Source organism: Megalobrama amblycephala, linkage group LG7, assembly GCF_018812025.1.
Source record: "Megalobrama amblycephala isolate DHTTF-2021 linkage group LG7, ASM1881202v1, whole genome shotgun sequence".
In the NCBI taxonomy this organism is placed as follows: Eukaryota; Metazoa; Chordata; class Actinopteri; order Cypriniformes; family Xenocyprididae; genus Megalobrama; species Megalobrama amblycephala.
In genome coordinates, this window is record NC_063050.1 from 16,141,446 (window position 1) to 16,158,138 (window position 16,693).

A 16,693-nucleotide genomic window follows, 5' to 3' on the forward strand; every position below is an offset into this window, starting at 1 on the left:
GAAGCTGTTATTGGCAGGGCTGCCATTTAAAGATTTAAATTAACAGTAAAACATACATGAGCCAGTAATGAAAGAACTACTCTATAGTAACACACACTAGTTGTCCCACAGGTTGTTTGTGTGTACTGTATCTGTTGCTATAGAGATGAAACTGAGGCAGGAACACACTAGAGCAGCAGACAGGACAGATCATACGAGTCTTACACGTATTCAGATTTCAAATGTATTATTTAATAGTATTATATACAGTATTATTCACATTAAAAATGTATTATAATTTACTAAGGTTTATAGTTCACAATATTAAATATATAGGCTATATTGATGGCACTCGTGGCAAAGTAATTTTGAAACATTTTTGCATTGTTAAATTAAAAAAAAACTAAATCACACAAACACAATGGTTTTTGGAGTTTTAATAGTGCACAAAGTCATTTTTCTCTCAACATTCTCTGTTTGTATTTATGTCAAAAAATAAGCACAACAAATATGAAACGAATTCATTTTCAGATTAATATCAATATTAAGATTGATTCTTATAGTTTTACATTTGGTCCTTCTAAATCTTGAATATTTATTTACATCATTGCAACATTGTATTTTAAATAATAATAATCATGTAAACATATTTAATTTCTTTCATTCAAATAAGCAACTGATCCACAGGAAGCAAAATGCAGCTTCAAATTGAGCTAGAATAACAAACAGCAGTGGATGAAAACTATTTCAGTTTAAACCATAAAAAGACACTAACAGCAACAATGAGAAACAGTAAAATCAAGCATTTCTTATTCACACATCTAGTTTCACTCTGCACTGGCTCAGGTGTGTCTGATGGTCTAGCTTGGGCATTGGGCATTACATTGTTAGTCATGTCTATGGAACAATGTTCAGAAGGATTGGGTCGTTTTGGAAAGATGAGTTCTCTGAGGAAATCCTCACGGCTCAAATTTTTAATCTCCTTCATGAGTTTGATGCTAATGCAGTAAGTGTGATTCTGGTCAAACTTCACAAGATCTGAGTGCTGTGTCACATAAACGCAATCAAATCTGTTCCACCTTGAGTTAAATAAAACAATGATGCGATCAGTGTTGCTGTTGTCTATATATCCTGTGTAATATTTAGTGACGTACAGCGGCAGTGAGCCAGTGGTGTTCAGGTTGCCCACCTCATAGTATGGGAGGTTAGTGCGAGGAAGAAGCTTGTCCCAATTATAGAATCGGTGGAAGCCAAAAGCTCCATTTGCAGGGTTGCAGCGGGCAATCATACGATCATAGTCAATCTGAACACATTCATGAGCAAACCACCACAGCAAGATCAGACCATGTCTGGGAGGTGGCCAACCATACCTGGTCTTTCTCAGATCAGATAATTCACCCAGAGTTCTCGTCATGATCCTGACAGTTCTGCTGAAAAAAATAAAAGAAATAAATATTGCTCTTGTAATGCAATAAATGTTATGATATTATGTTACACATCTAGTTACACATCTACTCAAACTTAACAGTTTCAATAAGACATCAGCAACTTCTGGTAATTCTCAGTAAGAGCTTCTGTAGACGTGTGACAGAAATAAAGTCAGTCTGGTTAGTAATAAGTGAAGCTGGTAATGCTGTTTGTGGAGTTGTTTAATCAGATCTTCAGAGATTTAATGTCTTTTATCTTCAGTTCATCTAAGGCTGTGGCTGAAGAAAGTTGTAGTTTGTGTTCTTATTTCTCTTTCTTTCAGTGTTTGTTCACAGCAGGTGTTTGAATGATTGAAAGAATGTTTCAGGAACATCATACTAACCTTTAAACATTCTACTAACATTAAGGAAACTGAACATTTTCATGTTCTTGAAATGTTACAAATCAACGTTCCAACAATGTTGAACTTTAGATCAAAATTAAGTCGAAAGAACATTTGAGGAACATTATGAAAATGTTCCTGTAACGTCAAGAAAACTGGACGTTTTTAATGTTCCCAGAACCAACACTGAATATTTAGAGAAAGTTCTTATAACAAAATTCTGTCAGATGGGTATCTATCTATCTATCTATCTATCTATCTATCTATCTATCTATCTATCTATCTATCTATCTATCTATCTATCTATCTATCTATCTATCTATCTATCTATCTATCTATGTCAGTCAGTCTGTTCTGTTTTTGTGGACTAACAAGTGGACACAGTAGGTTTCATTTCTCTTTAAACACACACCCACTCAACAGCCCAACAGGCATACAGATTGCAAAATAGAGAGAATATCAAAATACAACTAGCCTACGTTTACTACGTCAGAGCTATTTGGTGTAGTTTAATTTTTTTTTTTTTTTTTTTTTTTTTTTAAAGGGATTTGTAAACAGCAACATCTGGTAAAAAGTTTACAATGATCGTATATTATATAGGCTATATAAAAAAGTAATCAAACAGAGCACAGAATACTGCACCTCGTTCACGCGCTGTGAGACCCTCGTCTGTGCAGTTCACGCGCTCACTTTTTTATTTGTGTGTTAGTGGGCGGTGAAAACACACACGAACACTGGACTTTGATGGATGATTATCAAGGGAGGATCAGAAAAACATTTTTGTGGAACTAAACTACACTAGAGACTCATTAATGCCAACCTAAAGTTGAATAAGAATACATAGCCTATTAATATAAAATAAAATCTATAACTTTTACAGAAATTAAACTGTTAATGTTTGGTGCTTTTACTATTGGATTTGTTTTGTTTGTTTGTTTTTTTCTCACAGTGTTAAAAGTGTTATTAACAGATGGTTCATGTTGTTACTGAAAGAGTGTTTCTTTCTACAGCTGAACAGGAAGAACAGATGAATAAGTGGGAAAGTGAAACTAAAGCAGACTGACAGTAGCGCGTCTGTGTAAGATAAGAAAAACACGTAGATATCAGTATATTCATAAAGATGTGTCATGCAATTTAACTAATATTAAATATGAATTGGTGTTTGAAATTACCATGTAGCCTATGTGTCTGTGTCACACTATCTTACTGCAAGGTTTATTTTTGAAAGTCGGCTTCTGTAATGGGACAGTAAAGAGTAGGCTAATTCAGGGTAAAATGAGTCTGAGGTGAATAAATAATAAACACATTAGTTCTTCCATAGTTCAACAGGAAGCGAGGGAGAGCTGACTATCAGATGGAAAACTGACAGGCGTGTCTAAAATAAAATGCACCAGAAACACACACAAAGTCTGAATCATATTTGATTTCATTTCTCTTTACTGTGCCATTACTTATTTTATTTTATTTTTATGTCCAGGCTTATTGGGCATTCTCTGTAAAAATTACAGCAATGGTAATTTTAGCTCAACACCAGAGGTCTTGAGTTTCACAAATGTTTCTAACAGTTAAAAACATACAACAATAATGTCATTTTGACACATCTATTGAATTGATATCCAATGTGCTGTTCATCTTTGAATATTCACACATTTTAATTTGCAAAAAATAGGTCTTCAACTAGATCTTGGGCACAGACTGCCTCAATTTTGTGACATGACAACAATATGTTTGCTGATGTCACTGAACTAATGAAAGGAAGTTTTTCATTTTATTATATATTACTCTTAACAGTTATCAACATTGGATGAGATTTTACCTTATGTCTCCCACAATCTTAAATATTCGTCTATATCATTGCAATAAATCATTGAAAGAATACAGTGATAGACTAAACACGCAGTTCTCAACATCATCTTAAATTTACATAACAGCAAACAATACATTTATCTTAGATTATATGTACATTTAATCATTTAGCAGATAATTTTATCCAAATAAGACATTTGTCCAAAGAAGACAAGCTGCAATACACCATTTAAAAAAAAAAAAAAAAAAAAAAAACATGTAGCAGTGGATAAAAACTATATTTTCAATTTTAAAAGCAAGAAGAAAACTGCAAAAATGAACAATAATGTCATCAGCATTTTGCAGCATTTTTTACATACATTCTTAATGGATGAATGTGACCTTTGACTCTGATAGTGTTCATTCTGCACTGACTGAGCTGCAGATGGAAAATATGAGCGTTTACAATGCTTTTGATAATGTTTCTGATAAAAATCATTTAAAGTTTCTCTGAGGAATTCTTCCCGGCTTAACTCTTTAATGTCCTTCATGAGATCAGAGCTAATGCAGTAGGTGCGATTCGAGTCAAAGTTCACTGGGTCTGAGTGCTGTGTCACATAAATCCTGTCGAATCGTGGAGTGGACCAACTTGATTTAAATAAAACAATGATGCGATCAGTGTTGCTGTTGTCTGAATGTCCTGTGTAATCCTTAGTGACATATTCAGGCAGTGAGTCAGTGGTGTTCAGGTTCCCCACCTCATAGTATGGGAGATTAGAGTAAGGAAGAAGTCTCTCCCTATTATGGAATAGACAAAAGCCAAAATCTCCATTTTCAGGGTGGCAGCGAGCAATCATACGACCATTGGAGTCGATCTGAACACATTCATGAGCAAACCACCACAGCAAGATCAGACCGTGTCTGGGAGGCGGCTGACCAAATCTGCACTCTCTCAGATCAGACAAATCATACAGGGTCCTCATCCTGTTCCTGACAATTCTGCTGGGAAAAAAGTAAAGAACACGGTTGGATTTACTTAAACAATAGTGCACTTGTAATGCAAAGAAATATATTTTTAATATCAAACATACAATTGCAGAACAAACAAACAATGTCTATCAACCTGTAACACTTCAGCGCTCTCACTGTGTCTCTGGTAATTTGAAAAAGGTTGTTCTATCCAACAGTTCCTTGCATGTAGCAGCTTCACAGTGTCTCGTGTGGGGTCAAAGACGCTGATATATAGACGTTTCTAACCTGGTTTAAAGTAATAAAACAATAAAATTCAGCTACATGAACACATAGAATGAATCCACCTGACCCTGCAGAAGTGATAGGATTGTTCATATTCTGATAATGTCTTTTGTGGGTGGAGCAAACAGACCTGCAAACAGAAACTGATGCTGATATTTGATTGATATTGAGCATAACTCTATGACAAGAGTTTATAGCCTTCAGTTATAATAGACATAGTACTGTACCCATCACAGAAAACGTTCCACATTTTATTAAAACATTGTTTAGTATGTTTTTTAAGCCATTTTAATTATGAGGAATTACTGTCCTCATAAACCACATTTACATTGTAATAACAGTGTAATACCCATGCCATTATACAAATTTGTGTCCTCATAAATCATATAAACACACACAAACCTCAAACAGGTCACATTAGTTTGGTTTAAAATGTACATTTTAATCTTTTATTTGTTGCTTCCCTCAGACAGACAGCTAAACATCACTTTATTTAGTGACATTGAATTTCTGTTTTTATTTTACCTAAGAACTTGCTTTTAATTGCACATAGTTGAGTTATTTGTTCCAACAAAGAATAAAAATTGTCCCAACCAGCACCAGTCTCCCTCACATTCATTTGCATCTGTTTTCAGTGGCATCTGATATTATATAGGCCTACTGAAAGAGAAGATTCATTTACACAAACAATAAGAAACAACAGTTCAGAGAATTAATAAAGAAAAGAAAGAAAACCAGTAAACAACTCAAAATTTGTGATCATAAAATGAAACATAACATGAATAATAGTTACAGGAGAACTGCGGCTTTTTTAAATATCCATTGCACTGAACTTTTGATTGCACTCGTGGCAAAGTAATAGACATTTTTGCATTGTTAAATTAAAAATAAAAAACTAAATCACACAAACACAAGTCATGGTTTTTGGAGTTTTAACATTCTCTGTTTGTATTTATGTCAAAAAATAAGCACAACAAATATGAAACGAAATTACTATAGGCTAAATCAGGGCGTAACCACCGAACACACTGATTGGAGTGTGTCACGCAATATTCAGATTAATATCAATATTAAGATTGATTCTTACATTTGGTACATTTTATATAATAATAAATGTAAACGTATTTAATAAGCAACTGATCCAAAGGAAGCAAAATGCAGCTTCAAAATGAGCTAGAATAACAAACAGCAGTGGATGAAAACTATTTCAGTTTAAACCATAAAAAGACAATAGCAGCAACAATGAGAAACAGTAAAATCAAGACACAAATCAGCACACAGCAGCATTTACTCAGACAGCTGTTTTCATTCTGCACTGGCTGAGGTGTGTGTGACAGTCTTGGTTGAGGATTGGGCATTACATTGTTAGTCATGTCTATGGAACAATGTTCAGGAGGATTGGGTCGTTTTGGAAGGATGGGTTTTCTGAGGAAATCCTCACGGCTCAAATTTTTAATCTCCTTCATAAGTTTGATGCTAATGCAGTAAGTGTGATTCTGGTCAAACTTCACAAGATCTGAGTGCTGTGTCACATAAACGCAATCAAATCTGTTCCACCTTGAGTTAAATAAAACAATGATGCGATCTTTGTTGCTGTTGTCTGAATGTCCTGTGTAATACTGAGTGACGTACAGCGGCAGTGAGCCAGTGGTGTTCAGGTTTCCCACCTCATAGTATGGGAGGTTAGTGCGAGGAAGAAGCTTGTCCCAATTATAGAATCGGTGGAAGCCAAAAGCTCCATTTGCAGGGTTGCAGCGGGCAATCATACGATCATAGTCAATCTGAACACATTCATGAGCAAACCACCACAGCAAGATCAGACCATGTCTGGGAGGTGGCCAACCATACCTGGTCTTTCTCAGATCAGATAATTCATTCAGAGTTCTCGTCATGTTCCTGACAGTTCTGCTGAAAAAAATAAAAGAAATAAATATTGCTCTTGTAATGCAATAAATGTTATAATATTATGTTTCCTTTCAAGACACTAGAAGGAACACCTTACTGTGACCGGTGTCTGAAGCAAATCCGCGTTATTTAACACCTGGTGATACACTCGTGTTATGTGTTTGGGGCGAAGAGCACGCACGCTCAGTCCTCGAAGGGGTTGTTTGCATACATTGTGAGCGACTTCTTCTGAAAAAGCTCCACTCTCGTTTGTCCCTCAGCTAGATTAGATCTGCCTTGGAGGTGCGAAAAAGTGAGAGTCGCTCTTGGTAGACTAGACGAGCAATTCCTGTCTGGACATTATCACCCAACTCCCGTGAGCCTTCCATTTCTTCCTGATCTCCATATGGAGATTGAAAATCCTGGAAGAAACCGTATTCAGCCCATGTCCATCGATTTCAGCATTCTAATTATGCAAATATCGAGGATATGCGTGAGCGAAGATGCCTCCTATTGAAGAAATGACGTTTCTCTCAAAGAGGGAAACGTCATCACTGAAAGCAAGGCTCTGACCTTTAGAACAACATTTTGTTTGAACACCATGCCAGTGTTGCAAGCATACCAAGCCGATCTGCTGAGGGGCCTGGACCAGGGTTTTTCCCCTGATTCAGTGGCTGAGCTGTGCCGCACCACGGATCTTGTTCTCAGGGCCACTAAACGGACCGCTGCCGCGATTGGCAGGTTGATGGTGGCGATGGAGAGACATCTGTGGGTGAACCTCACTTAAAGTGCTGGGGCAACAGAGCTTTTTCTGTGGCTGGTCCCACCCCAGACAGCAACATGTGTGGCCCAGATCCGGCCCACATCTGGTACATGTGGATTACACGCAGACCAGATGTGGGCCGGGTCTGAGCCAACACTATGTTGCTGTCTGGAACTTTATGGAACATCCTTCCAAACCACACTAGGGTTACTTCTGCCTTATCTGCATTCAAATCTAGTCTTAAAGGTGCCCTAGAATCAGAATTTGAATTTACCGTGGCATAGTTGAATAACAAGAGTTCAGTACATGGAAAAGACATACATTGAGTTTCAAACCCCATTGTTTCCTCCTTCTTATGTAAATCTCATTTGTTTAAAAGACTTCCGGAAAACACTCGGATCTCAACATAACACCGACTGTTACATAACAGTCGGGATCATTAATATGTATGACCCCAATGTTTGCATATGCCAGCCCATTCGACACATTAGACAAGGAAAGGCAGTATTAACGGCTGGATCTGTGCACAGACAAGGTAAGCAAGAACAACAGCGAAAAATGGCAGATGGAGCAATAATAACTGACATGATCCATGATAACATGATATTTTTAGTGATATTTGTAAATTGTCTTTCTAAATGTTTCGTTAGCATGTTGCTAATATACTGTTAAATGTGGTTAAAGTTACCATCGTTTCTTACTGTATTCACGGAGACGAGAGTCGTTGCTATTTTCATTTTTAAACACTTGCAGTCTGAATAATGCATAAACACAACTTCATTCTTTATAAATCTCTCCAACAGTGTGTAATGTTAGCTTTAGCCACAGAGCATAGCCTCAAACTCACACAGAATCAAACGTAACCATCTAAATAAATACTTTACTCACATAATTCAAAGCATGCATACAGCATGCATGACAAACATCTTGTAAAGATCCATTTGAGGGTTATATTAGCTGTGTGAACTTTGTTTATGCGATGTATATATAGTCGAGAGCTCGTGGGGCAGAGGGAGGGCATCTCTTAAAGGGGCCGTGCTGAAAAAATCAGTGCATAGTTAATGATGCCCCAAAATAGGCAGCTAAAAAAAATTAATTAAAAATAATCTATAGGGTATTTTGAGCTGAAACTTCACAGACACATTCAGGGGACACCTAGGACTTATATTACATCTTGTAAAAAAACAATCTAGGGCACCTTTAAAACAAATCTCTTTTCATTTGCTTTTAATACATTGTAATGTCTTGTTTTGTTCTTCTCTGCGTCCTTTTATCTGTTATATGGTTATATGCCTTTTTTTAAATGTGCTTTAGAAATAAACTAAACTGAACTGAAACTGAATCTGCCTTCCTTCCTCCTCATACAAATCAAGCTGTTTAGTTCAAATTTTCTGAAGAGATTCGATTACTTTATACGACAAACAGATTTAATTTAGACTTTTACTCGCATGTAAACACTGATCAACGAACATAAACAGAGGCTCAACCTAACATGAATGATGCACAAAAACCTTCCAGAAGCTCAAACGGTAACCAATGAGGTTCATTTTCGTATATGATATGCAGCTTCATGTTCGGTTGAGCTTCTACTTTTGTTCGCTGAAGATGAACGAAAGTCTATTGCTGCGTCCCAATTCGCCTACTTATACTACGCCCTAAAAGTATGTACTCTTTCTGTGAAGAAAAAGTACTTACTTTTGAGTGTGTAGCAAAAGAGTAGACAAGCTTTGGGACATACTATCACGTCATACAATTGCGTCTTTGCTCTCTGTCGCATCCTGTCGCCGTAAACATGTCCTGTCAATCATCTTACATCCTCCACATTTCATTTAGTTAATTTCCTGCCATATCGGAGAGAAATGCAGCATGTTGATCTGCAGTCGCGGGTCTTTTATGTGGAGAACTCTCCTCATATTAATGCATAATGATGCATTTAAACGTTAATGGCCAATCGGATCTTTATAGAAATCCACATTGGTATTTGTAGATGAAAAATCACACAGATAACATTAAATAAATATTTTCTATTAGGCTGAATTGATTATTAGTCAGTCAAACCTCTCAGCGTCGTTCACGCTTATCCGCCATGTTTTGTAGTTTTTAACACTTTTTACCCGTGTTTGTGGTTCTGAACTGAATCCTCGTCCAACGCGCAATGGGTTGTGGGCAATATTAGCCTTTATAGTGTACACGGATCCACACTTCGCAAATCTGTCGGAAATAGTAGACCATCCGGGAACTTTTGGCATACTCTTTTTTAACATGCTATGCTTTGGGACACACTTATTTTAATCTCACATACTATTTAGGATGGATAGTATGGACATTGGGACGCAGGGTTTGAGTTTCTCACGGTGAGGCGTTTCCCTTAGTGTCTTGTCAGATGCAGTGCAAATTCCCCTTCTCAGGGAACCATGGTTACATTTGTAACCTGAGACATTTTTTAATATAAAGTGTACAGTTACTCATCATTAGTTAAGTCTGCAGAACTGAAACACCTGTTCTTCATAAAGTTCTGTAAATTACCTGATATTTACATGTTCATTTATTAAATATTTAGGCTAATGGTGATGGTGTTTTCAGCTACCAGTAACAGTATAGTTATCTCAGCTCTATATATTTAACAAATTTCAATCTATTCAGCTGATTTTCTCTCAAAAGCAGCACATCAAAACCAAACAGCAGCCCCAAGAGAGACTGGCTACAACATTTACAGATACTGATTACTTACAAAACACTGAGAAAAACTGATCCTCCAAAATTATTGCAGTGAGATGAAGGGTTAATCTGTAGTGCACCGATCTATATCTGTAAAAACATAAACAATTCAAAATCAATAAAAAATATGTACAGTATTTAAAGTATATAAAAACACATTTAAAAAATGATACGTCTTACCTTGTAGTGAAATACCTTACTTAGATCTTTGGCACTGACTGCCTCATTTATATGACATGAAAACACTGCATATTTGCTGATGTCACTGAATAGTGACAGGAACTACTCTATAGTAAGTAACAAACATTAGTTGTCCCACAGGTTTTACATGCGTTTCTGTTTTGATGAACAGAAACTCATCATGGGGAAAGCGAAACTTATGTAGAAACACATTAGGAACTGTTCATGAGGGGATTTACTTACTTTAGATTCAACTACTCATTTTCAGATTTCATATCATATATTCATTTTATTATACATTATTCATAACTTTTATCAATTTTTATTTTATATTTTTATTTATCATGCACTGTTAGCCCGGATAAGTTGAATTTACTTAAAAAATTTGAGGAAACTGGTTGCCCTAAAAAAATTAAGTAATGATTAAGTAATGTGAACTTAATAATTCGAGTTCATTTAACTTAAAATGTTTTGTAATATTAATTACTTTGTAGTTATTACAACTAGTATATTTAAGTTCAATGTACTAAGCAAGTTAACTTGCCACCAATCAAAATTCATCCATGCCTCCCATCATGCATTGCTGCATGAATAAATTATGAGCTGAATTGTCTTAGTAATTTTCTTTATTCTCACTATTTAAATTTTGCTGTTTTTCTGTGACTTTTTAGTAGCTTGTTTTCTAATGTTCAGAGTTGATCTGTTTATCAGAACATGCTGCTTGTCACCGTCGTTGAGATTCACAGGCTGATTCTTGATGTCTGTGTGTGCCTAAAATATATATATATATTTTTTTTTGTGATAAGGACAACTTAAAAAAAAAAAAATTGTATTGTAGAAGTTGATCCTCCGCTGTAGAATCACAGTGCTGCTGTAATCAATAATGTAAATCTAACTCAGAGATTGGGCTCTAAATGAGTTTAGTGATTCAGATGAAATAATGATTATGTGAAAACATAACCAACATCACCTGATCATCTTTTAACTTTGCTTGTCTGGTTGGTTTTAATACAGTTAAAACTGCCCAAACAAAATCTAATATTAAAAAGTCAAGGGTCAAGAGCTCAACTAAAACAAACACTGACCCTCGATGATGGTAACTTAAAAATTGTGATTTTCTCCTTTGGTGAAAAACTATAAGGTAAATGTTAGGAAAAAATGTCTGTAGAACAGCCAAAACAAATGTTCCAACTGCTCATCAACAGCTCCTTGAATTCATACACACCGCGACAAAATGGCGTCATTACCTGCCGCAAACCAGTGTGAAGGAGGCGTGGCCAGGAGAAAAACTTAATAATTTAAGTGCATTTAACTTACATTTATTAACACATTCAAATACACCCACAAATTAGTAGAATATACTTATATTTTATAAGTAATGCAACCAAACTTAAATATTTTAAGTATATTGTAATTATATTTTTTAAGTAAATATAAAATCCGGGCTAAGAGTGTGATATATTAAACAGCCTAAGCACTTTTTTTTTCTTTTTTTTAATGATAGAGTGTTGAAATTTTACCTTGTCTCCCTCAAGCTGAAAGAATTACATCATTATAATTATAAACTACAGTACATCATTATAATAAATCATTAAAAGAATCAAGTGATAAACATGGAAAACTCAACATCATATCTTACATTTATAGAATTGATGAGCATGTAATTATATTTAAACATACTTATCATAGATTATATTCATTTGGCATCCAAATAAGCCATTTGTCCAAATAGAGACAAGCTGCAATACAACTGAAAACAAACAAAACAAACAGCGTGACAGCTATATTTGAATTATTAAAAGCGGCAAAATATGAACAAAGTAAAAACAAAGAAGTCCTGATCGGCTGTGCTATTAGAGCTAAGTTGATTCAGATTCATTATTTATGTTTTTTAAATAAATAAAGTCTCTCAACAGGGAATGTTCTCACCGTGTCTCTGATAATAATCCAGCTGTTCCTTACATCTAGCAGTTTCAGTGGCTCGTGTGACGCTAATTAGACGCTCCTGTTTTGTAACTGTAAAGCAATAATAATCAGCTACATGAACACATAAAATGAATCTACCTTATAACCTGCAGAAGTGACGGGAGTGTTCATACTCTGATAATGGCTGTTTAAGGTGGAGCAAAGATCTGCAAACAGAAACTGATGCTGCTCCATGCCACATATTTGCATGAGCAGAAGAACAGGCAAATGTGAGTTAACTGGAATTAGTTTGGTATACAATTTGCATTTTAATATTTTCTGTTTGTTGCTTCCCTTTTAAAACTAAAATCATATTGTTTGATAAATCAGAAATAGTCAATAAAGAATGAAAATTCTGTCAATCAGCCCCAGTCTCCCTCAAATGTAGGTATAGCACCTGTTTTCAAGGGCATCTGATATTACTGAAAAAGATGCATTTACACAAAAACAAAAAAAGAACAGTACAAAGTACACTCAAAAAAATAACTCTTTGAACGAACATAAACAAATCATGGAAAGGATTTCCACATGATTAAGTTGCTTTATTTCAGCATTATGCAATTCTGTTATTCCAATTTAATGAACTTAATTTATTAAGGTTGATTCAACTTATTTACTATGGTTGGGCACAGCTTAATTTAATAGTGTCAGCCCAACTAATTTGCAATGTTTTGGAAAATAAATAAAAAGCAACAAATAAATAAATAAATAAATATAAACTGTTTTCATATACATTGATTTTTACAATGAATTCTTCTTGTTTAATTTCGTGATTTATATAACTTGTGATGTTCTGTGTTAGAAATCTAGATGTGATACTGGATTCATCATAAATTGCCTTAACCAATAGCATTGTAAAGCCTAAATTGATCATAAGTCCATTGGTGGCAATGGTTTTACAATCAACATAGGCTTACAATGCTTTTGGGAAATGCAACCCAGAGCACTACCACAGTGATTACTTTCTTATTAAAGTAATTTGAAAGTTTTTTAGCAGGTCCTCAACCCAAGCACAAGTGCAACAATTCACCACAATGGTAACCCTAAAACTATTAATTAACAGAAACTTTTAAATACCAACATAATAGAACAGTAAACATGAAAAAGTTTTTCCATTTTCTCATCTTCCTAAAAACTGCTTAAAATAACACTTTATTTCAACATTTACACTCCTAGTTCAGCCCCTTTGCAAAGCATGATGGGAAGTGAAAATCCTGTTTGATTGAGTCCTGGTTGGGTTTACTTGATTGAAACATGTTATTCCAATATGAAAACATCAAGTTAAGTCAAAGAGTAATCGTTTCAAGTCAATTTAACATAAATCAATCACATTTAAACTAGAAACCTGATACAATGGTGTTGAATCAAAATAAATTGTTTAAATAAACTGAACAGCATCAAAAAATCTTTTTTTTTGGTGTATGAGCTTCCAAAGTCATTTTATTTCAAACCTAGCCAGAGAAATTACACAATGAATAGAAATGAAATGAAATCAGCAAATGAATAAAAATTTGTGATTATAACAGAAGACATAACATGAATAATAGTGACAGGAGAAGTGAGGCTTTTTGAAACTTCAATTCAACTGAACCAACTGCTTCACAAAACGAATCTTTGAGCGTTCGAAACTCTGCACGCTAACAACATCTGTCATGTAAATGCACTTAATTTATAAAAATGACTCGAGATCACTTACAATCACAGGTTTAATACATTTAATACCACCCCATCCTCACACCACTGACATTTTAAAACAGTAACAAAGCCTCGTTTTCTGAAATCACGTGGCTTGGGCACGTCGATTCACTCACTCGAAAGAATCAGGTTCAAGGTATAATATTATAAAAATATTTATATAGGCTAATAATCATGAATAATGACACACTCCTGGCACACCAGGAGTTGTTGTTAGACGGCGTCTCATAATGACTCTGTAGTCTGACATGTTGTTCTTGAGTGTTGGAGACCACAGAGAGAGACTCGTGTTCGTTTCGGGTCGCTGTGTTCAGTCAAATACACCCTGTTGAACCTGCCATCTGCATCCAGACGCACAATAATGCGATCCTCGTTACTGTCGGGAATATTGTGGCTGTAATTTGCCCTCACATAATTTGGGAGCTTGTCTGATATGAAATATTTTATTTATCCTATAGAAAACAATTGTAGAATTAGTTTAAATGCCATTAAAGCCAAAGGTGTTGGCCTACGTGACTGTGAATGTCAAATGTATCTGAAAAGTCAGCTTGGCCACTGAGCACATTTTTTGCTTAGTCAGGGGTTTTTCTAGTTAACCACAGGTGGCTGTGTCACGTGGAGGCTTCTTGCCTCTGAGAAAGAGTTGAGTGTCCTTGGAGAATGATGTATTTTGCCTTTGATAAGTTTACATTGTTAAATAAAAAAACCTAAATCACACAAACACAAGTCAATGGTTTTTGGAGTTTTGTATATGAATAAGCACAACAAATATGAAACGAAATTAAATCAAGGCATAACCACTGATGTTTGTTGATTGAGACATTGATTGGAGTGTGGCACCCAATATTCAGATTAATATCAATATTAAAGGTCCCGTTTTTCATGTTTTTTTGAAGCTTTGATTGTGTTTATAGTGTGCAATATAACATGTGTTCATGTTTCGCGTGTAAAAAAACACAGTATTTTTCACATAATTTACTTATCTGTATACCGCTGTTTCCACTGTCATAAAAACGGGCTGATGACTTCCTTGTTCTATGAAGTCCCTCCTTCAGAAATACGTAACGAGTTCTGATTGTGCCAGCGGTTCCTGTGTTGTGATTCGACAGCAGCTTAGCGCATCTTGCCCGGAAAGGTCACGCCTCTTACCATAACGTTTAGATGCACGCGCTCAGTGTTATTGTAAACATGTCTTTAATTTTACCCTATCAATTTGAGCCGGAATCAGACCCGGTGATTGGACTGCGGGATGAAAATAACAGCGTTTCGACGACATGGCGACAAACACACTCTACAAACGCAACTCTTGTGTATTCCTGTGGGCGGAGGTTAGTCAAAGAACTGTTTTAGTGACGTCATTAAAGAAGGAAGTAGAGGGATGTAGTCCAAACTGGCCGTTCGATGTAGGCGACTTCTGTTAAATAAAATATCTCGCTTGGCATTGAACTTTGAGCTTTAAAATTTTACAGATTTTATTTATACTCTAACAACAACATTACACACTAACTAAAGTTTGAAACATGGGATCACGAAGAACGGGACCTTTAATATTGATTCTGATAGTTTGGCCCTTCTAAATATGAAACATTAAAAAGAATGCAGTGATAAACATGCAATGCTCAACGCTGTATTTTATTCTATATATTAATAAACACGTAAATGTATTGAATTCCTTTCATTCCAGTAAGACCAAAAGGAAGCAAACTGCAACACGCAGCTTCAAAATGAGCTAGAATAGCAAACGGCATGGCTAGAATAGCTAACAGCGTGGATCAAAACTGTTTCATTTTTCGAAATGAAAAGTAAACAATAGCAGCAATAATGAGCAACAGTACAATGACACAAATCAGCACACAGCAGCATTTCTTATTCAGGCAGCTGGATTCACTCTGCGCTGGCATGTATATACATACAGAAGAATTCATGGGTTCTCTGAGGAAATCCTCACGCCCCAAATTTTTTATGTTTTTCATGAGATCATAGCTAATGCAGTAAGTGTGATTCTTGTCAAATCTCACAAGATCTGAGTGCTGTGTCACATACATTTTGTCAAATATTTTTAACTCTGAGTTAAAGGAAACAATGATGCGATCTTTGTTGCTGTTGTCTGAATGTCTTGTATATTTCTCAGTGACATAAGGTGGCAGTGAGTCAGTGATGTGCAGGTTGCCCACTTCATAGTATAGGAGGTTAGAGTGAGGAAGAATTCTCTCCTTATTATAGAATCGGTGGAAGCCAAAAGCTCCATTTTCAGGGTCACACTGAGCAATCATACGACCATTGGAGTCGATCTGAACACATTCATGAGCAAACCACCACAGCAAGATCAGACCGTGTCTGGGAGGTGGCCGGCCAAACCCAGTCTCTCTCAGATCAGACAAATCATACAGGGTTCTTGTCATGTTCATGATAATTCTGTTGGAAATATTATGTTTTTTTTAATATAAAATATCAATAAATTAAATAAAAATAAAAAAACATAAATCAGTTTGACTTCATTTAAATCAGTTATTTTCATCATTGAGTCTGCAGAACTGGAACGCCTGTTCTTCATAAAGTTCTGTAAATCCCCTGCTGTTTACATGTTCATTTATTAAATATTTGGGCTTATGGTGATGGTGTTTTCAGCTACCAATAACAGTGTAGTTCTCTCAGCTCTA

General features: G+C 35.5%; 2 protein-coding genes and 1 long non-coding RNA gene across 3 annotated transcripts; all 3 read right to left on the reverse strand.

Annotated features, from left to right (window-relative positions):
- Nucleotides 1–400: 400 nt before the first annotated feature.
- Nucleotides 401–2,535, reverse strand: LOC125271848. Its single transcript, XM_048196120.1, has 2 exons — nucleotides 2,432–2,535; nucleotides 401–1,406 (listed from the first exon to the last, which is right to left on the reverse strand). Exon 2 carries the CDS (start codon nucleotides 1,391–1,393, stop codon nucleotides 722–724), a length of 672 nt encoding a protein of 223 aa, XP_048052077.1. The 5' UTR covers nucleotides 1,394–1,406; nucleotides 2,432–2,535; the 3' UTR covers nucleotides 401–721.
- A 2,714-nt stretch (nucleotides 2,536–5,249) lies between these two features.
- On the reverse strand, nucleotides 5,250–10,749 carry LOC125271849. The gene is made up of 2 exons (XR_007185728.1): nucleotides 10,207–10,749; nucleotides 5,250–6,733 (listed from the first exon to the last, which is right to left on the reverse strand). It is a non-coding gene; the product is annotated as an uncharacterized LOC125271849 (long non-coding RNA).
- Nucleotides 10,750–13,890: 3,141 nt separating this feature from the next.
- Nucleotides 13,891–16,435, reverse strand: LOC125273129. Its single transcript, XM_048198395.1, has 2 exons — nucleotides 15,979–16,435; nucleotides 13,891–14,322 (listed from the first exon to the last, which is right to left on the reverse strand). Exons 1-2 carry the CDS (start codon nucleotides 16,433–16,435, stop codon nucleotides 14,165–14,167), a joined length of 615 nt encoding a protein of 204 aa, XP_048054352.1. The 3' UTR covers nucleotides 13,891–14,164.
- Nucleotides 16,436–16,693: the final 258 nt, after the last annotated feature.